The sequence below is a fragment of the Trachemys scripta genome, unplaced genomic scaffold (genome assembly GCF_013100865.1).
Source record: "Trachemys scripta elegans isolate TJP31775 unplaced genomic scaffold, CAS_Tse_1.0 scaffold_30, whole genome shotgun sequence".
Lineage (NCBI taxonomy): Eukaryota > Metazoa > Chordata > Testudines > Emydidae > Trachemys > Trachemys scripta.
Window position 1 is genome coordinate 92,197 of NW_023260516.1, and position 25,311 is coordinate 117,507.

At 54.5% G+C, this 25,311-nt stretch overlaps 1 protein-coding gene across 1 annotated transcript in view; it reads right to left on the minus strand.

Moving 5' to 3' along the window:
- Positions 1-2,674: 2,674 nt before the first annotated feature.
- LOC117870517 (immunoglobulin superfamily member 1-like) overlaps positions 2,675-25,311 on the minus strand; it is a 59,791-nt gene continuing 37,154 nt past the window's right edge. The window contains exons 12-22 of the mRNA XM_034757714.1: positions 16,535-16,718; positions 9,909-10,345; positions 9,401-9,570; positions 8,449-8,726; positions 6,896-7,234; positions 6,636-6,701; positions 5,849-5,974; positions 5,300-5,327; positions 4,711-4,760; positions 4,066-4,103; positions 2,675-3,773 (exon numbers count right to left, since the gene is read on the minus strand). Coding sequence (XP_034613605.1) covers positions 3,618-3,773; positions 4,066-4,103; positions 4,711-4,760; positions 5,300-5,327; positions 5,849-5,974; positions 6,636-6,701; positions 6,896-7,234; positions 8,449-8,726; positions 9,401-9,570; positions 9,909-10,345; positions 16,535-16,718 — 1,872 coding nt within the window. The 3' untranslated portion in view covers positions 2,675-3,617. The remainder of the gene's footprint in view (positions 3,774-4,065; positions 4,104-4,710; positions 4,761-5,299; positions 5,328-5,848; positions 5,975-6,635; positions 6,702-6,895; positions 7,235-8,448; positions 8,727-9,400; positions 9,571-9,908; positions 10,346-16,534; positions 16,719-25,311) is intronic.

The window sequence follows — 25,311 nt, forward strand, 5'->3', positions numbered from 1 at the left end:
CCCCCCCCCCCCATCATCTCACCCCGCATGGATGTGGAAATCTGTCCCGGATTCCAGGCTGTTGTTAGCCCCTGGGGCAAAAGATCAGCAGAGGTTTCCAAAGGGAAGTTTGCAGCCTTTGCTCAGACCCAAACATTTTCACTTAAAAAAAAAAATACCCAAACCCCTCCTGACACCCATCTGCTCTGTCCAGATTTGCTGTTATCCCTGTTGAGGCCAAAGTGGTTTGAAAAATTAAAAATCCATGACACCATTGTGTTGCTTTCCCCTGTGTTGCTCGTTAATCTGATGGACCTGCCGATAATGACTAAAGATGAATGCCCTGGGAGCAATGTGTCAGCAGACAGTTTGTGAAGTAGGAATGTGAACGCTGAAGCCCTCACAAAATGCAGAGGCTTTTCTTAACCTGAGCACTGAAAAAGAGCCGGATCCCCTGCCTGGGTTTGAAAGTGACAAGAGCCTAGCGACTGACCAGAGCAGCGCCAGGTTTGAAGTGACGAGGAGGGTCTGTGTCATGAAGTCTGCATTTCCACTGAGGACTCTTCCATCGCCAGGGTAGCGCTGGTGCAGGTCTGCCGCCCGGCACAGCAATGCTGAGAGGTGCCAGTGTAGACCCGACCCACCCTCAGCCCCCACCCTGACCCTGTTCCCTCAGCCTCCCCCGCAGTTCCCCCTGTACCTCCCACCCCGAACCCACTGCCCTCAGTCCCTGCCCCCATTCCAACAGCCTCCCCCACAGTCCCCCTGCTCCCCCCAACCCACTGCCTTCAGCCTTGCCCTACCCCAAATCTCTTCTTCAGCCTCTCCCGTCATCCCACCCCCATCGCTCCTCCAGCTGTCTCACCCCCTCAACTTCCCCCCATTCCAGTCCTGCTCCCCTCTGTCTTATCCCCACCAGACCCTGTCCCTCTCCCCAACCCCCCCAGCCCAGTCCCATTGTCTCCACCATCCCACTCTACACAGCTCTCTCTACCCTGTCCCATTCATGCTCCCCTCAGCCCCTACCCTGCTCCCCCCATCCCAGTCCTGTCCCATCCCCCTCAGCCCCCCCCAGTCCCAGTCTTGTCCCCCTCAGTTCCTCCACCCTGCTTCCCCCAGTCCATCCCCACACACCCACCGACTCCCTCGACCTCCCTTCCCCCAATCCCACTGCCTGGACCCATCCCCGTCCCACTCAGGACATGCATGAAAAAGAAGCAATGGGCTTAAATTGTAGCAAGGGAGATTTAGGTTAGACATTAGGAAAAACTTCCTAACTGTAGAGGTGGTTAAGCACTGGACAAATTACCTAGGGAGGTTATGGACTAGCAGTCATTGGAGTTTTTTAAGCGGTTAGACAAACACCTGTCAAGGATGGTCTAGTGTTGTTATTAGTCAGTCCTGCCTCAATGCAGGGGTTTGACTAGATGACCTGTTGATGTCCCTTCTAGTCCTACATTTCTGTGATTCACACTGAATTGCCTTGTGCCACTGTCTAGTAGTAGTGGCACACAGTTCTCGGACATGCAGGTTTATAAAACTGTAGTTAATATACAGTTTAGAGCATAGCAATTTTAAAGCTCTGCATGTTCAGACCAACTGAGCTGAGAATTGTGATCTTGTATTCAAAACTATTAAGATGTGGACTGAAATAAAATCAGCCTGAATTGCTCAACAATATCAATGGAATCAGCATTGCGCTGCTATATATTGTAAAACATTACAGTGAAATCTTGCAAGTGTTCCATAGCACGCCGCCTTGCCCAAGTGGTAGCTAAGCATAACATCTTCCTGTTTCAACATTCTTAACTTGTATCCCTCCTAGAAGTTGTTTTTTTTCAAACACTGAATGCTGCTAAGTTATGAGTTTTAACAGGTTTTTTTTCTTTTAAACCACAGCACTGAATGTTATTCTAAAATTGTTTTCCACATATTCTTAAACTCCCAGTTTATCCCCCGCTGATGTTCATTGTGAAAAGTATTGCAGGTCTAATAATAATATTTGGCACTTTTGTAATTCACTGTCCAACATGTGTTTTGTGCCCTCCTCTGGTGGATTTTTAGAAGATAACTGTATAGCTACCAGCTAAGGGAGTTATATCTTGAACTCAAGTAGTAGAAGCTCATGCTTTTAAGTCTGCATGGCTCGGGTTCAATCTTTGGTGACTAGCTATGATGGAGGTTGCTACACTTATAATCCCTTTAATCAGAGGTTCTGAATATGCTTTGTTGTAGGCAGAACTAGCCTATAGTTAAGCAACCGAAAATTTAGAATGGGAAGTGTTGAAATGTTGGGAAGCCTTATCATTTTGCCAGTCTGGAACCAACATCCCATCTGAGGGATGGGGGCGGGGAGGGAGGAGAGTGAGACAGGACCAGGAAACTGGGACAAGGAATCCAGAGCGGTAGTGGGGGGCAGTTGAAATCAGATGAGGAGCTGGGGCGGGTTAGACAGCAATAGGATAGACATAGACTGGAGGGGACGGGGAAGAAGGGTCTTTGACTACTAGAGACCACTCCGTTCTCCGAACATTTGATTCGCGGGAAGCAGGGGAGGGCGGGGAGCAGGGGGCGGAGCGTTCAGGGGAGGGGGTGGAGTTGGGGCGGGGACTTTGTGGAAGGGGTGGAGTTGGGGCGGGGCCAGGGAAGGGGCGGAGTTGGGGCGGGGCTGGGGACAGGGAAGGGACGGAGTTGGGGCAGGGCCGGGGCCCCTTAGAGTGTCCTCTTTTTCCAGGACTGCAATATGGTAACCTTAGGATGTCTCCCTGCACCTGTTCCTCCCCCCCCCCGTACCCTCTCTCCACAAAGCGGAGGAGGGGACAGGGCTCAGGGACAGAACGGGGGAAGGGGGCCTTGCTGGAAGCTGTTGTTTTCCTGTCTGAACTGGCTGATCTGCTTAAACAGGCAACGTTCTTGAAGTGGGAGTCAGCATAGTTAAAGGGGCAATGCACCCCTCTCTCTCTCTCTCTCTCACTCACTCATGCACGCAGCCCCCTGCACTTTGGAAAGTCAGCACCTGCGTAGCCGTGCATGCGCTGTCAGGAGGAGGGAGTGGTGCACTCCATGGATAGGGTGGGCTCATCAGCATGTTCCGTTGAGGGCTCAGCCGAGTGCTAGTTCATCATTTAGCAGCAAGGCTCCCTGGGAAATAGCCCACCCTCTGACTTCACCACCTCAACCAAGCTTCACAATCATCATTGCTGCGGACAGTATTCAACTGTTTGTTTAGAATTGTTTAAAACTTATACTGTACATGTATATAATGTCTTTGGTCTGGCGGAAAAAAATTCCCTGGAACCTAAACCACCCCATTTACATTAATTCTTACGGGGAAATTGGATTCACTTAACATCGTTTCACATAAAGTCGCATTTTTCAGGAACAGAACTACACCGTTAAGTGCGGAGTTACTGTAGTGTCAGTGGTGGATTCTCTGAAAGTTGACGTCTTTAACCCATGATTTGAGGCTGTCAGTGACTCAGCGGAGGCTGGGGTCTGCTACAGGAGTGGGTGGGTGAGGCTCTGTGGCCTGCGATGTGCAGCAGCTCAGACCAGATGATCACGATGGACCCTTCTGGCCTTAAAGTCTGTGAGTCTGTCGCCCCCTCAGGGCGGTACCCCATGGCTGCGCGGGGCTCTCATTGCGGGGCCCCCCGGCTCACATTGATTGCGGCATAAACGCTGGACTGGGCGGTCTCAGGGGCAGGGGCCAGGCCCCCCCGCTTGGTGTGCAGCGCCCGGCCGTCCAGCTCGGCATAGGTGAGTCCATCGGCACCGGGGTCGGGCTCCTGGGGCTGGGAGGAGAGAGAGTCACTGGGGTGTGCGTCTGTGTGCACCAAACACCCCCACCACACACACACACACGCACATTCACACAGAGCAGGGTTTGTCCCCTCCAGCAGGGGGTGACAGGGACACACACAAACACACTCACACACACCCCTGCAATCCCAGCTGGCGATCCCATAAGCACCTCCCAGGAACCCCACCCCCACCCCAAAATACTGAGTGTGCCAGATAAGGTGAGTGGGGCCCATGTGAGTCAGGGTTGGGGGTCAGGGCCCGCGGGCGGACAGGGACACTTACCAGGGTCTGCGTCTCTTTCCCTTCATCAATGGAGGAGTCTGTAGAACAGAGACACCAGCTGAGCTGCACCCCCGGCCGGCCCAGAGCAGAACCCCACATCCAGCTCTGACCCCTTTGTCCAGCCAGGGGGCTCAGAGACCAGCACAGCCACCCCTCCCCCGCCCCACAGCATGGGCCAGGGTCATTAGCCCCATGTTACAGAGAGGAAAACTGAGGCACAGAGACGGCAGCAGCGTCTAGGAGGTTATGGCGGGAGGGGGGCTGGGAGTCAGGACTCCTGGGTTCTCATCCCAGCTCTGGGATCTAGTGGTTAGAGCAGGGGGCTGGGAGCCAGGAGTGGATGGGGATTCTCCCCAGGTTATTGGCTGGGAAGGTCCAATGGAGAAGTGAAGGGGGGACACACAACACTCCAGGCTTGGGGGGGGAGAATGGGGGGCCCACAGAGGGAGACACTGAACTAGAGGGGGAGGGGAGGGTGTCCCACAGGAAGTTGGTTTGGAGGGAGGCAAGAAGCTCAGCTGACACCAGCTACCTCTGGGGCCTTCTCCTTAGTCCCACCCAGAAGCAGCTGTGGAGCCCCCACAAGCCCCTCCCATCCCCAGGGGTCCTGCCCCACCCAAGTACCCCCTTGGGCGTGTTACTCACAGATGGGGTCTTGCTGTGCCGGGGTCTTCAATACCCGCAAGGGGCTGGTGCTAAAAGAGAGAAAATCCCCTTGTAAATGTCATATCCCCCCACCCGCAGGGAGATTCCCCAACACACTGAGAGAGCCCCCCATCCTGCCTCACACTGACCCTGTTCCCTAACCCCCCCCCCCCCGCCGCAACCACTAGACCCCACTCCCCTGCCAGAGGCGAAACGTGGGGGGGGGCATGCAGGGTCACATGACCCTCCCCAGATTGCTCGGTCACATGGTGCAGCCGGGCCCCTCCCTGTGGAGCAGCTGAGCTGGGGAGCTGCGCTGGACAGGGAGAGGCAGAGGCAGGAGCAGAGAAACAGCTGGGAGCTGCAGCGTGGGGGGTCACTGCTTTCCGGGAGGTGGGGCGGGTGTGGTGTGACTCCAGCTGTTCTGGGGTTGTGCCCCTCCACTGTCAGCAGGCCCAGGTCATCTCTGAGGAGTCCTGACTCCCAACCCCACTACCCCCCCTACACACACACACAGAGCCAGGGACAGAACCCAAGAGTCCTGTGACCCCAGCAGGTCGATCGGGAGGGGGAGGAGCCAGGTTCCTACCTGCTCGGTCTCGGTGCGGCTCCTTTTCCTGCAGAGGGACACAAACCAGAATCCCCCATGAGCCGATCGGGATCCCCCAGGCCCAGCGCTTGGCCACTCACCCCCACAGGGCAGCAGGGATCGGGGGACTGGGGGGGCTCCCCTCTGCTGCTGGTGCTGAGCCTGGATCCCTGCTGGGCTGGGTTGGACCAGCAGGGGGCAGCACAACACCAAGCATGTGCCGGGGGGAGGGGCAGATTAACTCGGGGGCTTTTCCTGTCCCCAATCCTCCCTCGTTAGTGACTCGTTATAACGAACCTGATCCACAGGCCGGTGGCTCCCCTGGCATCCCTGGTACCTGAGAGACACGGTGCCCAAGACTCATTTTACAGAACCCCTTGTGCGATGCTGAGAAGTGGCCCCGCTGGGGCGGGACAGCTGTGTGTACAGGGATTACCCTGCTGAGCCGCCCCTTGGCTGTCCCGGCACAGTCCCCCATCCCAGCCGTGACCCCATCCCGCCCTGCTTAGCGGCAGGTTTAACCCTTCCCTCGCTGGGTGGGGCACTCACTGGCTCGGGTTTTTCTGAAGCAGACAAAAGCCACAAGGAGGAGGAGGAGGAGGCCGGCGGCTGCCGCGCTCACCCCGGCGATGATGGGGCTGGTCAGACCCGGAGGTGCCGGCAATTCCGATCCGTCTGGGAAACAGCAGAGCCGTGAGTGCCGGGGGCGGCTGGTCTGTTCCCCCCTCCCAGCCCCTCCCACCCCAGGCGGCGCCCAAGGGGCTGGGACACCGCAGGGCGCAGGCAGCAGAAAATTAGATGGGGACGATGTTGGGGGCATCAAGTGGGGTCAGAGCCAGCAAGATTTGGGGGATTTGTAGTGCTAGGGGGCGCTGGGCTGCAGACACGGGGCTCAGCAGGGGGTGCTCTCCCCATCAGTCAGAGCTGGCCCCATTGCCCAGCACAGCACTAGGGGGCGCTGTCTGATCCAGCCTGGCCGTAATTTCTAAGGCATTTCACCCACTTCCTCATGGCTACTCCGACTCAGAGCAACGGGCCCATCTAGCCCGGTATCCCGCCTCCCATGCTGGCTGCTCCTGGCTGCTTCGCAGGGAGCTCCAGGGCACCACCCCCCACCCATGGCCACTGATGGGCCCAGCTGCCCCCAGAGGAAGCCTCCGGCTGCCCCGTTAGCAGTGGGTTCGTGTCTGAGCAGGAGGCTTCTCTCCCCTCCCAAATCCATTGGTGGGGAGGAGTCACTGCCCCTGAGAACAGCCTCGGTCCCTCCCCCTGGGCAACCACTGGGGGAAGCTGCCCCATAATCTCTGACTCAGTAGATTCCCCCCAGCCCCAGTACCTGGCCCCGCACTGCCCGGGCGGGTGGGAGCCGGCGCTGCTCCAGGCTGGGTCGGGTCGGTTCCCCCTGCAGAAAGAGAACCAGCGTCTGTCAGGGTGGGGGGAGGGGCTGAAACACCAACTCAGAGATTGCCCCCAACTCCCCGCGACCAGTGATGGGAGAAGCCCCAGCACCCTGACCCTGGTCCGCAGAAGCACAGGGGTACAGGGGAACCCTTAGCACTGGGACCTCCGCTCTGAGCATCCCATCAGGGTGCCGACCTTCTGAGGGTCCGGCTGGGAGCGGGGACGTGGAGCCGGGCCTCTCATCTGCTACCACCAGCTGCACGGGGTTGCTGGGCTGCGACGAGACGAAGGGCTGTGATTGGGGCCGGTAGCTGCAGCTGTAGCTCCCTCCGTGCTGCCGGCCCACGGTGGGGATGCGGAACTCGGCCCCGTCCCCAGCAGGGTCCACGTGTTGCTGTGGGTTCAGGTCTCCAACCTTGTGCAGGAAGAACCTCACGTCCCGGCGCTGCCCCTGACACCGGATGGTGACGTCTGCCCCTGGGGCGGTGACCCCAGTGGGGCTCAGAGAGATGGAGGGTCTGGGTAAGCTGCGATCTGCGCACAGGAAACAGGCTATGCGAGCCAGACCCGGGCACCCACCCAGCCCCGGCCTCCAGCTGCAGAAGAGAAGAATGAGGGGGGATTTGATAGCAGCCTTCAACTACCTGAAAGGGGGGATCCAAAGAGGATGGAGCTGGGCTGTTCTCAGTGGGGGCAGATGACAGAACAAGGAGCAATGGTCTCAAGTTGCAGTGGGGGATGTCCAGGTTGGATATTAGGAAAAACTATGTCACTAGGAGGGTGGTGAAGCACTGGAATGGGTTCCCTAGGGAGGTGGTGGAATCTCCATCCTTAGAGGTTTTTAAGGCCCGGCTTGACAGAGCCCTGCCTGGGATGATTTAGTTGGGGTTGGTCCTGCTTTGAGCAGGGGGTTGGACTAGAACCTCCTGAGGTCTCTTCCAACCCTAATCTTCTATGATTCCCCGGCCGGCCCTAGGCATGGAAGGGAGTCAGCCCCCCGAGAGCCAGGGAGGTGTCATTATCCCCATTCTATGGGGGGGAAACTGAGGCAAAGACAGATTCACTTTCCTTAGTGAGCTCCCTGGGGCAGGGACTCTCTTTACTCTGGGTTTATGCAGCGTCTGGCACAACGGGGCCCTGATCATGGCGGGGGCCCTTCATGCTCCCCCAACACAAGGGATCCAGCGCTATTGAGGTCAGCGTTTGCAGAGATCTCTGCTAACTGTGGGTGTCTCGGTTTGTTGGCACTCGGCCTGAGATCCCCCAAGATTGAGGCCCCTCCACAAGGAAGGACACTTTTAAAACCCGTGACGTGCTCCCATCACACAGAGTCTGTGGCCGCGCCAGGAGCTGGGCCAGATCTACTGGGTCCCAGCCCAGTGCCGTGTCCACCAAGACACCGCTCCTCAAGCAGCCCCTGCCTCATTCAGCCCTGGCTGGAGCACTGCCTGGGGCGGGTCCTGGAGAACAGAGGGGATGGGATCACGGGACTAAATAGCGACTCACGGTTCCTACGCACAAGGGGCAGCATTAAAGTAGCCTCCCTGCCCCGAGTCTCCAGGGGCTGCTGCTCCCTCCTGGCTGGGGAACCCCCCAGTGACTCCATCCCCGCTCTCTGACTGGACGTCCCCTCTGCGGGGTCAGGACTCGGCAGAGCCTGGCTCTGAGCATCCCACTGCCACCAAGCCCCTGGGAGGGTCTGGCTGGGGGAGGGGCTGGGAATGGGGACGCTGAGCCAGGCTCCTCACCTCTCACCACCAGCTCCACGGGGTCGCTGGGGTACGACACGGCGAACGGCTCCGATCTGCTGTGATAGGAGCAGGTGTAATACCCGCCGTCCTCCCAGCTCACGTTGCTGATGGTAAACACAGCCTCGAACCCATCCGAATCCACAGTTTGGAAATGGCGTCCATCTTTATTCAGCATGAATCGCATGCCCAGGCGCTGCCCCCGACACTGGATGGTCCCAGCTCCCCCCGGGGAGAGCCCCCCGCTGGGTCTCAGAGAGATGCTAGGTTTGGGGTAGCTGGGCTCTGCAGTGGGAAGCAGACAGGCCGTGAGACGCAGGCCCCGTCACTCAGTCCTGGGGCCCGTCCTCACTACGCGGACTCAGTGGTCGGTCAGACCCGGCGGTCCCGGGGACGGGCTCCTGGATGCCTTTCCACGGGGGCCAGAGTTTCCTCTGAGCCCTGGGCTAACAGCATGAGACACGGAGCAACCCCAGCCCCTGGGGGCCCAGAGCTCTGCTCCCTAGTGGGTGACAGGCCAGTCCAGTCTCCAGGGTCCATTCACTGCCTGGCTTCTCTGCTGGGAGGGCTGGGAGCCAAGACTCCTGGGTCCTATCCCTGGATCTGGGATGGGAGTGGGGGCTAGTGGTTAGAGCGGGGGAGGGGATGGCTGGGGGCCAGGACTCCTGGGTTCTGTGCTCAGCATCACTTCTGACTTGTAGGGGACTGTGTAAGTGTCTCCTATACACGGAGGTTTAAAACCTTCAGCTCCGCCCATCACCCCCTAACTGATGTGTTGCCTGGGAGCCTGCAGCTCCCCCTGGGGGCAGGGGTTTCTCTCCCTCAGCACTGAATCTCCAGCGGCTGCTTCTCCCCCCTGGCTGGGGAACCCTCCACTGACTGCATCCCTGCTCCCCGGCCGGGCGTCCCCTCTGCTGGGCCTGGGGTTGAGAGCGGAGATGTTGAGCCGGGCCCCTCACCTGCTACTACCAGCTGCACGGGGTCACTGGGCTCTGACCAGGTGTCGGGATCCGAGTTGGGGGATAATAGCAGGTGTAGCTGCCTCCATCTGCCCGGCTCACTTTGGGGATGGGAAATTTGACCCCAGCCAAGTCCCTGCCCCATGCTGCTGCGTTCCTGGCCCTAGCCTTGTACAGAACAAACTCCAGACCCTGGCGCTGACCCCAACACCGGATGGTCACGGCTCCCCCCAGGACAACCCCCACCGGGTGGGGCTGAGGGAGATGGAGGGTTTGGGGGAGCTGAGCTCTGCAGTATGAGGGAGACGGGGCGTGAGACAGACATCGGCACAGCCACCGCGCCCCGTCCCCGGCATGGAGCATCAGCGATGGGACAGAGACAGGGTCAGGGTCTCCCCTGGGATCCAGGGCACCAAGGCACCATGGGGCCAAGATATCCCCCCTCCACCTGATCTGCACTGGTTGGGCTGGATATCCCATCTGCTGGGCACCAGGGCTCACGGAGACCCCTGGGGGTCTGGCTGGGTGTGGGGCTAGGAGCCGAGGTGCTGGGCTGGGCCCCTCACCTGCTAGAATGATCTGCACAGGGTCACTGGGCTCCGAGTAGGCAGCTGGTCCTGTTCTGTCGCTATAACGACAGGTGTAGCTGCCACCATGTTCCCGTCTGGCTCTGGTGATGGGAAATTCAGCCTCAGAGCCAGCAGGGTCTGTGTAAGTCAGATAGTTCCCATCTCCAGCCTTGTAGAGGAGGAACGTCATGCCCAGGTACTGATGCCCACCCTGGATGGTGACATTTCCTCCCACGGGGATCACCCCACCAGGGCGGACAGAGATGGAGGGTTTGGGGTAGGACCCCTCTGGATTCACAAACAAACAGGCAGTAAGTGGGGGGTGACACAAACCGCGTCCATCTGACTCAACCTTCTTCCCATCAGTCGCTCCAGCGTTTTACCCCCCCGCCCGTCCCTGGGGTGCAGGCCCGGCCCCACAGCTCACAGCTGGGGAGGGACACAGGAGGATGTGACAAAGTGGGACAGTTCTTAATGTTTCCTCTGAATACTGTAGGGATGCCTCAATTTCCCCATGCATGTCTTAAGTCTCTAGGTGGTGGGATAAGGAGGTGTAATTGTTGCAGAGCAAAGGGTCAGTGTACATAAATGGCCGACACTCTGTCTCCTGGCAATTAATGGCCTGGGCCCTTCCCCCCTGCAAGGTGATAGCTAAAAGTGTTGGAGAACAAAGGAATCAGGTGACCTCCTGGCCCGGGAAAGGGACAAAGCCCAGAGGAGGAGGGGCTGGAGGGTGAGCCAGTTTGGGGCTGGCTGGGGACGTGGAGTGAAGTGCAGACATGGTTATCTTGCTCACTGCCCCCCAAAATGGACCCGGCTGAGGTGTCCTGTTCTCTGTACCTACAAGCTCTGTTTTAGACCATGTTCCTGTCATCTAATAAACATCTGTTTTACTGGCTGGCCAAGAGTCACGGTGAATCGCAGGAAGTGGGAGGTGCAGGGCCTTGTCTCCCCCAAACTCTGTGACAACTGGTGGTAGCAGTGGGATGCACTGCACCCCGTGGATGGCGCTTCTTGCAGTGAGGTACTGGGGAGCAGTAAAACGTAGGGGGATTAACGAGAACCAGGCATGCTGAAGGCTCAGAGAGGAGCTAGGCCTAACCCCTGGGAGTGTGTGACCAGTGAGAGGGACTGTTGCAGTAAAGGGGTCCCCCTGGGGACTGTGGTGAGCGTTTCCAGGGGCAGAGGAGACTGCGGCTTGACCCTGGGGGAGAGGTGGTGACCTGGAGAAGGGCTGGCACAGTAGCGGTTCTTCCTGGAAACCGTGGGGAGTTGAGAGCACACAGGCCTGTGAGTCTACAACAACTTGGGAACAGCGGGAAGATGTATAACCATCTCCTTAAGAGGGACCTTGTACAGCTGTGCAAGCAGAGGGGGCTTCGCAGGGGGAAGCTCACCAAAGAACAGCTCATTGCCCAGCTAGAGAAGGAGGATCGCTCGGAGGAGCTGATCCCTGCCCTGGGGAAGCAGCCCAGCAGATGCAGCACAGGCACCAATGTCTGCCCCAGCTGGGAGGGGTCAGACTGCTGCCGAGAGCACTCCAAGGCCCCTCCTACCTATGACTAGGGGAGGGGCTGGAAGGAGCCCGGCGAACCCTGGGGGCACTGTGACCCCCACGGCCAGCCAAGGAGCATCTGGCCAGAGCCCAGAGAAAACAGAAGGTCTGGTATGACGGCATGGCGCGGGCCTGCACCTACGCCACTGGGGACCAAGTGATGGTTCTCATCCCCGTGAGGAAAAACAAACTCCAGGCGCCAAGGAAGGGCCCTTTCAAGGTTGTCAAGCAACTAAATGAGTTAAACTACGTGGTGGAGCTGTCTAACCAGGCGCATCACCGCCAGGTGTACCATGTCAATATGATGAAGCCATATTATGACAGGGGGAATGTGGTGTTGACCGTGTGTGGACATTGGGAGGAGCAGGGAGATGACCCTTTAGTAGATCTATTCCCTGAGACAGGAGCTGGCTTTCCCCCGGAAGCAATTCCCCTCTCTGATCGGCTGACCCCTGCCCAGCAAGCTGAGATCAGAGGGGTGCTGCATTTGTACCAACAACTGTTTTCCAACCAGCCTGGACTCACTAATTTGACTGTCCACCGGGTGCAGACAGGATCGCAACGCCCTATAAGATGTTCTCCCTTCCAAGTCACAGGGAAAACTGCTCAGGACCTGGAAAGAGAAGTCAAGGACATGCTGGCTTTGGAGGTGATGCACCCATCTTCCAGCCCTTGGGCCTCGCCGGTGGTGCTGGTCCCCAAAAAGGACGGGTCAATCTGGTTCTCTGTGGACTATCGGAAGCTCAGTGCCATCACTGTAGCCGATGCTTACCCCATGCCCAGGCCTGACGAGCTCCTAGACAAGCTGGGAGGCGCTCGGTACCTTACCACCATGGATCTTACAAAGGGCTACTGGCAGGTGCCACTGGATTCAGATGCCAGGCTGAAATCAGCCTTTATCACCCCTCTGGGGCTCTGAGTTCCTGACCCTGCCTTTCAGGCTCAAGGGGGCACCGGCCACCTTCCAGTGCCTGGTGGATCAGCTACTGAGGGGGATGGAGAGTTTTGGGGAGACGTATATCGATGACATCTGTGTCTTTAGCCAGACCTGGGAGGATCATGTGTCCCAGGTTAAACAAGTGCTGGACCGACTCCAGGAGGCTGGGCTGACCGTAAAAGCTGAGAAGTGCAAGGTGGGGATGGCTGACATATCTTACCTGGGCCACCAGGTGGGGAGCGACTGCCTAAAGCCAGAACCAGCCAAGGTGGAGGCGATCAGAGACTGGCCCGCTCCTCAAACCAAAACGCAGGTCCAAGCCTTTATCGGGATGGCGGGGTACTATCGAAGATTTGTGCCCCAATTTAGCTCCATAGCCGCCCCCATCACTGAGCTATGCAAGAAGAGGAAGCCAGACAAGGTGGTCTGGACTGAGCAGTGCCAGAGGGCTCTCTGTGCGCTGAAGGAGGCTCTGGTCAGTGGCCCAGTTCTGGTAACCTCAGACTTTGACAAGCCTTTTATGGTTTTCACTGACGTCTCAAACATGGGGCTAGGGGCAGTGTTAATGTAGGCAGATGAAAAGAGGAAGAGATGTCCCATCGTGTACTTGAGCAAGAAGTTGTTACCCCGGGAGCAAAACTACGCCACCATTGAGAAGGAATGCCTGGCCATGGTGTGGGCCCTTAAGAAACTAGAGCCATATCTCTTTGGGCAACACTTCACCGTGTACACTGACCACTCCCCCGTGACCTGGCTACACCAGATGAAAAGAGCCAATGCCAAGCCACTGAGGTGGAGCCTGCTCCTGCAGGATTACGATATGGAGGTGGTCCATGTGAGGGGGAAAGCCAAAGCTGATGTGTTGTCCCAGAGAGGGGGTCCTGAACTTTCCCAGGTCACTGGTTAGAGTGACCACGCTCAGTTCAGTCTTGAAGGCAGGAGAGATGTGACTGAGTAGGGAGTGGGGAGTATTAACCTGGGAATGTTGCACGGGAGTTTTATTAGTTTACTGTTTTCTGCTAACATGGGGCGTGCCTCCCTTTCCCTGGGGTACTGCACCAACACTAGATGGTGATGGGAAATAGGGGGTGACTTCACTGAGGGATGATACTTGACGGTCAGCAGTAATATGAGCCCAGGAGGGGGTTGGGGCCAGGTGACACCTTCTGCCTGGGGAAACTGGACAAAGGCTGGAGGAGGGGCCAGGGGGTGTGGCTGGATGAGACTGCTGGAGGGAGTTTCAGTTTGGAGCTGGCGGGGGGGGGGAGGGGGAGGCCTAGACCCCACCCCCCAAGATGGACCCGACTGAGGAGTCCTGTTTTCTGTACCTACAAGCTCTGTTTTAGACTGTGTTCCTGGCATCTAATAAACCTCTGTTTTACTGTCGCTGAGAGTCACGGTGAATCATAAGAAGTGGCGGGTGCAGGGCCCTGACTCCCCCACACTCCGTGACATGGGGTTCCTGGCCTAAATTTGGGTCATTTGAGCAAGCAGCTCACAGGACAGGCCCCCCAAAAAAACATGTTTACAAAATCCCCCAGTTGTTCCAACAGGTTCCCATCCGGGTAATGATTAGAGCGAGGTCTCAGTCCCCACCTCTGGGGAGAACGTCTCTGACAGGTTCATCCCTCTGGGGGATTGGCGCCCCGCACCCCCACCCACGTCCCTCGTCCTTAATGCAGAAATTCCCCCAACTGCCCCATTCCCCACAGATACTCACGTCCTGACACCCTGCTCCACCCGGCCAGCCAGCAGCCTGGAGAGGAGACAACTTGTTAGAGACCAAATCCCAGAGTTACCGGACCCTGGTCTCAGATCCCCCCATGGACACAGACGCTGGTCTCAGACCCCCGCTCCCTCCCCCGCCACCATGGGCACATGCCCTGGTCTCAGATCCCCCGCTCCATGGGCACACGCCCTGGTTTCAGATCCCCCCCTCAAGGGCACACGCCCTGGTCTCCAATCCCCCGCATGGGCACACACCCTGGTCTCAGATCCCCCTCATGGGCACTCTCCCTGGCTCTCTCTGATACTCACCGAGGAGGAGGACAGTGAGAGCAGACGCCATGACAGGGCAGTGGGGGCTCCTCAGCGCTGCCACCAACACCCTGGTACCCAGCTCCACCCAGTCTGAGGCCCGAGCGCGAGCGGAATGAGGAACTGCGCCACGGGCTGCGGCCCCAGGAAGCCTGTGATGCACTTGGCCCTGTTCTTCCCCATCAGATGGTTCCTCTGCAATCTCCAGCCCAGATCTACCACGGTCGGAGCAAAGCCAACTCCTTGCCACGCCCATCAAACCACATCCCCTCCTGCAGCTGCCTGGTTCCCGCCCCCCGCCCCATCACCCCCCAGCCCCACATGGGAGCTGCCCAGTCCAGGGACCAGCTGGGAATGGGGCAATCTCAGGAGGCATCAAGAGGTGCCCAGGCTGCCCTGACCTTTTCCAACAGGCCCTTCTAGCCTCCCTGGAGCAGCAGCTCAGAGCAGAGGAGGGCTCTCTCCTCCAGCCCCCAAAGGAGTGACCCTCTCCCATGGAGAGGGACAGAGATTCCTTCCTGACCCAGCTGGGCCCAGTGCTCGCCCTGGAGCATGAGGGTGGAGGGGCCTGGCCAACTTCCTTCTCAGGTAGTATCACTGCAGAAATGGGCGTCGGGGGGGTTGTGGTTTCTGGTCCCCATGAGTGGGGGAGGGAGGGATAAATGTAGATCCTGAGTTGTTAAAGGAACAGCCGATAAAGTTGTGAAAGGGGAAATTTTCCCAGAGCTGGCGCTCGCTTCCTGTTTCTGCTACTGCCAGTGAAACTCTGTGTAAACCTGATGCCCTGGCAGCTACCTTGTAATATACCCTGGCTCTGGAAGGGTAGTGGGGTCTAGTGATTGGAGAGGAGGGGCTGGGAACCAGGACTCCTGGGTTCTCCTCCTGGCTCTGGTTGGGGGGTGGGGTCTGGTGCTTAGAGAAAAAGACACAGATTAGAAGCAGCCCCCTAGAGGTGAAAGGCCTCATGTCCCTTCCCCAGCCCATCCCCGGGGCAGCGGGTCTGTGCAGCTCAGGGCCCGGGGCAGAGCTCACAGGGGCCAACAGCTGATCTGAGTTTCCCTCTCCAACCTCAGGATGCTGCGAAAGGGACATGGGGGAGGTGGGAGCCGACCAGCCCCCCAGAAAGGGGAGGGGACAAGATCACAGGGACAGAGCTCAAGAGAAACTGCCCCCCCCCCCCGCCCCGGCAGATGCCCCAGCTCTGGCTCCCCAGCTCATTTGCCCTTCACCTCCCACAACGTTCACCCATTGGGCCCCTCAGCCCCCCGTTCTGCCCCCTGGCCTGTGTCCCCTCCCCCAATCACATCCCCCCAACCCCACCCCATCCCGCTGTCCCCCTAGTTCTATCCCCCCAGCCTGTAATTCCCTCACGTCCCCCCCATCAGCTCCCCACCCTCCTAGTGCTGCCCCGTCCCGTGTCCCTTCACCCACCATTGTACCCCCCACGTTCTGTCCCCTGTTCTCCCCCCACATCCCCTCAGGCCCCCGACCTCCCCGTTGTAGGGAAGGGACCCCTGGATGCACTCAGTTAGCATGGCCGCCCCGTTGCCCCCTGCAGCCCTGGCAGGGCGGCCATGCTGCCCCCTGGCTAAGATGGCCGACACCTCAGCCTGGGAGCAGGAACAATCCCCCCCCCAGACTGTCGGGGTGGGGCGATGGCTGCATAGGCATGAACCTCCCGGCATCTCTGACCCTAACCTGACCCCCAGCCTGTGCCCCCAACTCCCATCTCTTGATCCCACCCCCTGTTGCCTCCACCCCCTATTGCTTCCCCCAGCTGGAGCTGCCCTATCTCAAATGGGAGTTAGTGTGAAAACAATCCTGCCCCCTGCTTTGCTGTGTGGGGGGAGCTACACGTGAAAGAGCCCCTGGCCTGCCCCCCCAAGCTCACCCCCAATCAGCCCGTCTCCCCCAAAGCCCCAATTTTGGGTCCCCCACTTCTCCCGTGTCGCCCAGCCTGGCCCATGAGTTCGGCGGCCGCTCGGGTTGGACTAATCCCGTCTTTCTGTCTCGCCAACTTTCCCCCAACGTTCATTCGTCAGGTTCTCGTGACGCTGCCTGAACTTCTCACTCACCTTCGTCGGCTGAACCCACCACGAGGGGACATTTGGAGACTCTGTTATCACAGCCGTCCCCTGGGGTGGAGAGATCTGGGGGCAGGGGAGAAGGAAGCTCTGGGGGGTTGTACAATAGAAATACAGGACGGGGGAGTTCTAGGGAGAAAGAGGGAAGAGAAAAGGGGCTGGGGGACCCACTGCAGAGAGAGGAGGGGGACAGACACCTGGGGGGCAGTAAGTGCCGTTATTCCAGCGCCAGGGCCAGACGCAGCGTCCCCAAACAGGGGGCTGGGGTGGTCTGTCTCTGGGAGCTGGGGGCGGGGGGCTGGGGTTCTGCGGGATGGGGGGGAGCAGCTCTGGGCTGGGCGATGAGCCCTGGTGGTCCTGGGGGATTTAACTACCCAGCCGCCTGTTGGGAAAGCGCTAGGGCCAAACGCACCCTGTCTAGTGAGGCCCTGGATGGACGGGGGATGACGGTGGGTCTCCGAGGGGGAGGCCGTAAGTGAGGGCGACTGGTGTGATGAAGTGGGGGGTTTCTTGGTTTTTCCTTGGTTTTTCCAGTGGTTTGCATGCAGAGCGGGTGGGACTCCGTTTCCCTGGGTGTTACTGGTTTAACGAGGTGAGGGGAGAGGGAGTTTGTTGGTACAGAGGACCGACAATGGAACTTGGGACCCCAGCTAATGGCCTGGAGAGTAGATACCCCAGCAACCTGGTGACTGGGAGGCCCAGCTCAGGAGTCACAGCCGGTTCTGGCCAGTGGGAGGACAATGGGCTGTGAAGAGAGGACCCCGGTGACCTGACCAGCCGGTTTCAGCCAGAGGACAGAAGCGAGGAGAGGAGGCCCAGGCGACCCTGTTTACCTGGAGAGAAGACAATGGACAGGGGCGGGACTTGGGGCCGGTGACATCAGATGCCCAGCTGGGAAGCAGGGGGGCTCGGGGCTGGAGAGGGGGAGCAGGCAGAGCCCACCTGGATGCAGGGGAGACTGGGGTGTACTGGGCTGAGGGAGGCCAGGTCTGAGGGCCCTGAGAGATTCCTATGCAGGCGCGGCCCGTCCATATAGGCGAACTAGGTGGTCGCCTAGTGTGCTAAGTTAAATGAGGCACCAAATTCGAGGGAAAAAATCAAATGAAAAAGATGAAAAAAAATACAAATAAAATAACGAAGATGTCATTATTTCAATTCCCGTGCACGCTTAAACACTCAGCCATCCTACCTGTGATTTTAACCCGCTGATTATAAAGACATTGGCACCCTATACTTAATCTTCGGGGCCTGAGCAGGAATAGTAGGCATAGCTTTAAGTCTACTAATCCGTGCAGAACTAAGCCAACCAGGAACCCTTTTAGGGGATGACCAAATGTATAATGTTATTGTTACAGCCCGTGCCTTTATTATAATTTTCTTTATAGCCATACCAGTTATAATTGGTGGATTTGGAAACTGACTCGTACCATTAATAATTGGAGCACCAGATATAGCATTTCCACGCATAAATAATATAAGTTTCTGACTTCTAGCTCCATCCCTATTACTGCTTCTAGCATCATCAGGAATTGAAGCAGGTGTAGGTACAGGTTGAACTGTATACCCTCCACTAGCTGGAAACTTAGCTCACACCGGTGCCTCTGTAGACCTTTTCTCTTCACCTGGCTGGTGTGTCTTCAATTTTAGGGGCTATCGACTTCATTACTACAGCAATTAACATAAACTCCCCAGCCATATCAAAATACCAAGCACCCCTATTTGTGTGATCAGTACTTATTACAGCTGTCCTATTACTACTATCATTACCAGTACTAGCTGCAGGTATCACTATACTACTTACAGGCCGAAACCTAAATACAACCTTCTTTGACCCTTCAGGAGGGGGAGACCCAATCTTATACCAACACCTATTCTGATTCTTTGGCCATCCCGAAGTATAGATCCTAATTCTACCAGGATTTGGCATAATCTCTCATGTAGTCACCTACAGGGCCGGCTTTAGGCCAATTCCACCAATTCCCCCGAATCGGGCCCCGCGCCTAAGAGGGCCCCGCGCCCAGTGGCAGGGCTGCCGGGGTGGGGGCAAGTGGCCGAGAATCCCTTCCCTGGCTAGAGGCTTCTTTTTAATTTTTACTCACCCGGCAGCGCTCCGGGTCTTCGGCGACACTTCAGCAGCGGGTCCTTCACTCGCTCTGGGTCTTCGGCAGCAGGTCCTTCAGTGCCACCAAAGACCCAGAGCGAGTGAAGGACAAACCGCCGAAGACTACGAGTGCCGCCCGGTGAGTACGAGCCCCAGATGTTTTTTTACGTGTTTTTTCTTTTTTCAGTCATCCTTGCTGGGGCCCCGTCAAAACTGTTCGAATCGGGCCCCGCACTTCCTAAAGCCGGCTCTGGTCACCTATTACCCTGGCAAAAAAGAACCATTTGGCTACATAGGAATAGTTTGAGCAATGATATCCATTGGATTTTTAGGTTTCATTGTATGAGCCCATCACAAGTTTACTGTTGAAATAGACATAGACACCCAAGCCTATTTTACATCTGCAACAATAATTATTGCTATTCCAACAGGAGTAAAAGTATTCAGTTGATTAGCTACCTCGCATGGCGGAATAATCAAATGAGACACCGCCATATTATGAGCCCCTGGCTTCATCTTCCTATTTACTATTGGAGGGCTAACAGGCATTGTACTTGCTAACTCATCCTTAGACATCGTATTACATGACACCTATTATGTAGTAGCACACTTCCACTACGTTCTCTCAATAGGGGCTGTATTCGCTATCATAGCAGGATTTACCCATGGATTCCCACTTTTCACAGGATACTCACTACACCAAACTTGAGCAAAAGTACATTTTGGAGTAATATTCGCAGGAGTTAACATAACCTTTTTCCCTCAACATTTCTTAGGTTTAGCTGGAATACCACGACGTTACTCCGATTATCCAGATGGATACACCCTATGAGAAACTGCTGAGCTCCAGTTCATTTGCAAATTTGACACCATCAGATCAGGATTAAACAGAGACTGTGAATGGCTATCCAACTACAGAAGCAGTTTCTCCTCCCTTGGTGTTCACACCTCAACTGCTAGCAGAGCACCTCACCCTCCCTGATTGAACTAACCTCGTTATCTCCACACTGATTTATACCTGCCTCTAGAGATTTCCATTACTTGCATCTGAAGAAGTGAGGTTCTTACCCACGAAAGCTTATGCTCCCAATACTTCTGTTAGTCTTAAAGGTGCCACAGGACCCTCTGTTGCTTTTTACAGATTCAGATTAACATGGCTACCCCTCTGATACTTAACTCATCAGTGTACTTCAACACCCTAACCCATCGTGCACTACCAACAACATACTTAAAATTATGCCAAAACTCTGCAACTCACTCAACCGACCTATCTTGATACGAAAACATCGGCCCAAAAGGACTAACCAAATTACAAGTTGCCCCAATAAAATTCACCTCTGCATTACAAAAAGGCCTCATCAAAATCTACATAACCTCATTCATCCTATCAATCATGTTACTACTTATCGCAACCTAATTGCATGAAGTACCCCACGGGATAAACCACCGACCAATTCCAACACAACAAACAATGTCAACAACCCTCAACCAGTAATCAAAAACATCACATTACCAAAATAATAAAACCACAACACCCCACCAAAATCTAAACGAACAACACATAACCCATCAGCATCAGCCGTAACACAACCAAACCTTTCTATACTCCATAAACAAGAACCCCTAACCACAAGACCCACAACAAGTAAAATATAACCCACCACATAAACCACCCCTCCTAAACTTCCCCAACCAATAGGATAAGGTTCCGCCACCAATGCAGGTGAATAAGCAAAAATCACCAACATTCCACCCAAATAAATTAAAAATAACACCAAAGAAACAAAAGACCCTCCCATACCAACCAACACCCCACACCCAGAAGCCGCCTCTAAAACTAAACTAAGAACCCCATAATAAGGAGACGGATTACAAGACACACCAACCATCCAAAAATCAAAACAAAACCCAAATAAAAACATAAAATACATCACAATTCTTGCTTGAACTTAAACCAAGACCTATGATTTGAAAAACCACCGTTGTATTCAACTACAAAAACCCAATGGCTACAAACCTACAAAAAACTCACCCAATAGTAAAAATCATCAATAATTCATTCCTTGACCGACCAAGCCCCTCTAACATCTCTGCTTGATGAAACTTTGGATTCTTATTAGGCACTTGTCTAATTCTACAAATTATTACCGGAATTTTCCTAGCTATACACTACTCTCCAGACATCTCACTAACATTCTCATCAGTAGCCCATATCACCCGAGATGTACAATACGGATGACTTATCCGCAACATACGCACCAACGGTGCCCCCCTCTTCTTCATATGCATTTACGTCCACATCGGACGGGGACTTTATTATGGCTCATATTTATACAAAGAAACCTGAAACACAGGAATCATCCTCTGACTTCTAACAATAGCCACTGCATTTGTAGGTTACGTCCTACCATGGGGCCAAATATCCTTCTGAGGTGCCACCGTCATTACCAACCTCCCCTCAGCCATTCCATATGTCGGTAACACACTAGTACAGTGAATCTGAGGAGGATTCTCCGTAGACAACGCAACCCTAAACCGATTCTTTACCTTCCACTTTTTACTACCATTTGCCATTATTGGTCTAGCAATAGTACACCTACTCTTCCTACATGAAACCGGATCAAACAACCCAACAGGACTAAACTCAAATGCCAATAAAATCCCCTTCCACCCCTACTTCTCATACAAAGACCTATTAGGATTCATTTTAATACTAACCTTCCTATTAACCCTAGTACTATTTTCCCCTAATCTTCTAGGAGACCCAGACAATTTTACACCAGACAACCCCCTATCTACCCCTCCACATATTAAACCAGAATGATACTTCCTTTTCGCCTAAGCAATCCTACAATCAATCCCAAACAAAGGTGGCGTACTCGCCCTCCTATTCTCCATCCTCGTACTATTCCTAATGCGCACTTTACACATATCAAAACAACGAACAGCCCAATTCCGACCACTAACACAAACCCTATTCTGATGTTTAGTCGCTAACCTCTTAGTACTAACATGAATCGGAGGACAACCAGTCGAAGACCCATTCATCGTTATCGGCCAAGTAGCCTCTATCCTCTACTTCTTAATTCTATTAATCCTTATACCTATGGAATAATCGAAAACAAAATACTAACTTAAAACATTCTAGTAGCTTAACCTATAAAGCATTGGTCTTGTAAACCAAAGACTGAAGACTACAACCTTCCTAGAATAATCAAAAGAGAAGGACTTAAATCTTCATCCCCGGCCCCCAAAGCTGGAATCTTTTATTAAACTACCTTTTGACACAGGTAGTAAACACCACGGCATCTAACGCCAAACATTTGCCCATTTTTCTCTACCAGGCCCAGTAGAATAGTTTCCGTTATACCCCCCTATGTACTATTGTACATTCATTTATTTTCCGTTAGCATATCTCCAGTAATATTACTGCTTAATTTGATTATTGACATACATTTTATTGGTTTTACATAACATATTTATTCAATGTGACTATCACACAGGTATTATAAATGGAATGGTTTAAGAACATAGAGTTAAATAATTATTCTACAGCATGACTATAGCCGCAGTACCAGGTTATCTATCAATTTAGCTAATCACGAGAAATAAGCAACCCGTGTTAGTAAGATACAACATTACCAGTTTCAGGGCCATGTGATAGATGGCGTACATAACTGATCTATTCTGGCCTCTGGTTGTTTTTTCAGGCACATAACACTAATGAAGTTCATTTGTTTCTCTTTAAAAGGCCTCTGGTTAATGAGTTCTATACATTAAGTTTATAACCTGGCATACGGTGTTCTGACTTGCATATAGTAGTTCTCTTTTTTTCTTTGTGTTCTCAGGCCCTCATAACTGATACCTGCCGACTCAGTGAAACTGGACTTACGTTCAAGTTGGTTGGTCTTACAAAATTGATATGGTGTTATTTAATTAATGCTTATAAGACATATATTTTTCCAAAAACCCACGACAGTAATTTCAAACCTAAACAATTAAAACCATACATTTTATTTAGCTAAACCCCCCTACCCCCTGTTAAAGCTAACATTAGCCCAAATAGCCACTTACTTCTCGTCAAACCCCTAAACCCAAGAGCAACTAAACTGACATAAACATTAGTTATATAGACACTAAATAAAAATCAAAGGACCTACTAATACTAAACAATTCTAAAACATATATTATATTATATTATATTATATTATATTATATTATATTATATTGTAGCTTATCATAAAGCACGGCACTGAAGTTGCCAAGATGGGTAACCAACATACCCCAAAAACAGAAAGATTTGGTCCTAACCTTATTGATACTTTTTGCTAAACTTACACATGCAAGTATCAGCACACCAGTAAAAACACCCTAACAGTCCTATCAGACAAAAGGAGCCGGTATCAGGTACACCATGATAGCCCAAAAGACCTAGCTTTGCCACACCCTCAAGGGTATTTCAGCAGTGATAAAAATTAAGCAATGAGTACAAGCTTGACTTAGTTACAGCAAACGTTAGAGCTGGTAAATCTCGTGCCAGCCACCGCGGTTATACAAGAAGCCCAAACTAACAGACAACCAGCGTAAAATGTGATTCAAATTTTAACCTACAAAATTAAGGTGAACCCCTTACTTAACTGTCATACGTAAAAGTATATATTAACACACTATGAAAATAACCTTAATACAACAAAAAAGAACAGGAGTACTTGTGGCACCTTAGAGACTAACAAATTTATTAGAGCATAAGCTTTCGTGGACTACAGCCCACTTTCCACTCTGTATGCATCCGAAGAAGTAGGCTGTAGCCCACGAAAGCTTATGCTCAAATAAATTTGTTAGTCTCTAAGGTGCCACAAGTACTCCTGTTCTTTTTACGGATACAGACTAACACGGCTGCTACTCTGAAACGTAATACAACAGAACTATTTGAACCCACGATCACTAAGATACAAACTGGGATTAGATACCCCACTATGCTTAGCCCTAAACCTAGATATTTTATATACAAAAATATCCGCCAGAGAACTACAAGCATAAACGCTTAAAACTCTAAGGACTTGGCAGTATCTCAAACCCCCCTAGAGAAGCCTGTTCTATAATTGATAATCCATGATCTACCTCAGCATTGCTTGCCAACCCCACCTATATACCACCATCACCAGCTTACCCTATGAAGGACACAAAAGTAAGCAAAATAATTTAAACAATTAACAAGTCAGGTCAAGGTGTAGCTAGTGACACCTAACTCCAATATACATTAAGGTTGCATAGCTCTAGGGTTACCATATTTCCACAGTCAAAAAAGAGACCACTGGGGGGAGGGAGCCCCGCTCTAGCCCCGCCCCCATCCACTCCCTCCCACTTCCCGCCCCCTGACTGCCCCCTTCAGAACCCCCAACCTGCCCTGCTCCTTGTCCTCCGACTTTCCCCTCCTGGGACCCTTGCCACTAACTGCCCCCTAGGACTCCACCCCCTATGTAAGCCTCCCTGCCTCTTGTCCCCTGACTGCCCCCTCCCAAGAACCCCCCACCCTAACTGCCCCCCTAGGACTCTACCCCCTACCTGTCCCCTGACTGCCCCGACCCTTATCCACACCCCCACCCCATATTCACACCCCCACCCCCAGACAGACCCCCGGGACTCCCACGCCCTATCCAACTGCTTCTCGCCCCCTGACAGTACCCCCAGAACTCCCGACCCATCCAAACCCCTCTGCTCCCTGCCTGCCTCGACTCCTCTCCACACCTCCGCCCCATATCCACACCCCCTCCCCCAGACAGACCCCGGGGACTCCCATGCCCTATCCAACCATTCCCCGCCCCCTGACAGGACCCCCAGAACTCCCGACCCATCTAAACCCCTCTGCTCCCTCCTGAGAACCTCCCACTCTAACTGCCCCCCTAGGACCCTACCTGTCCCCTGACTGCCCCGACCCTTATCCACACCCCTGCCCCATATTCACACCCCCGCCCCCTGACAGGACTTCCAGAACTCCTGACCCATCCAACCCCCCCTACTCCCTGTCCCTTAACTGCCCCCTCCAGAAACCCCCTGCCCCTTCTCCAGCCCCCTGGCCCCCTTACCCTGCCGCTCAGAACAGGGTGTTGGGCTCCGCGCGGAGCCCGACACATGGCTGCGCTCCCCAGCGCAACACACAACCTGGTCCCCACCCCCTCCCAGTGCTGCCAGAGCGGGGCGCTGGGCAGCAGGGGAGGAGGAGCTGCCCCGGCCCGATGCGAACGGCCCGGCCGGCTGGCGATCCGAGAATGCGGGGAGGGAGCGGGAGGAGGAGGAGCTCTACAGCTGCTGGAGTCCAGCCCGGCCAATGATCTGCGGGGGAAGGGCTCTGGCTGCCGGAGCCCCATGTGAGCGGCTGAATTTCCTGCAGCCCTCCCAGCCGCGCCTCGCTCTGCATGGGGGGAAATCCCGGACATTTGTAGCTATTTACAAATTCCCCCCCGGACACTACTTTTAACACAAAAAGCCGGACATGTCCGGGAAAATCCGGACGAATGGTAACCCTAATAGCCTGAAATTCATGTAGAGTGGGAAGCAGCCAGGCCGTGAGACGCAGGCCCCGTCACTCACTCCTGGGGCCCGTCCTCACTAGGGTTAGCA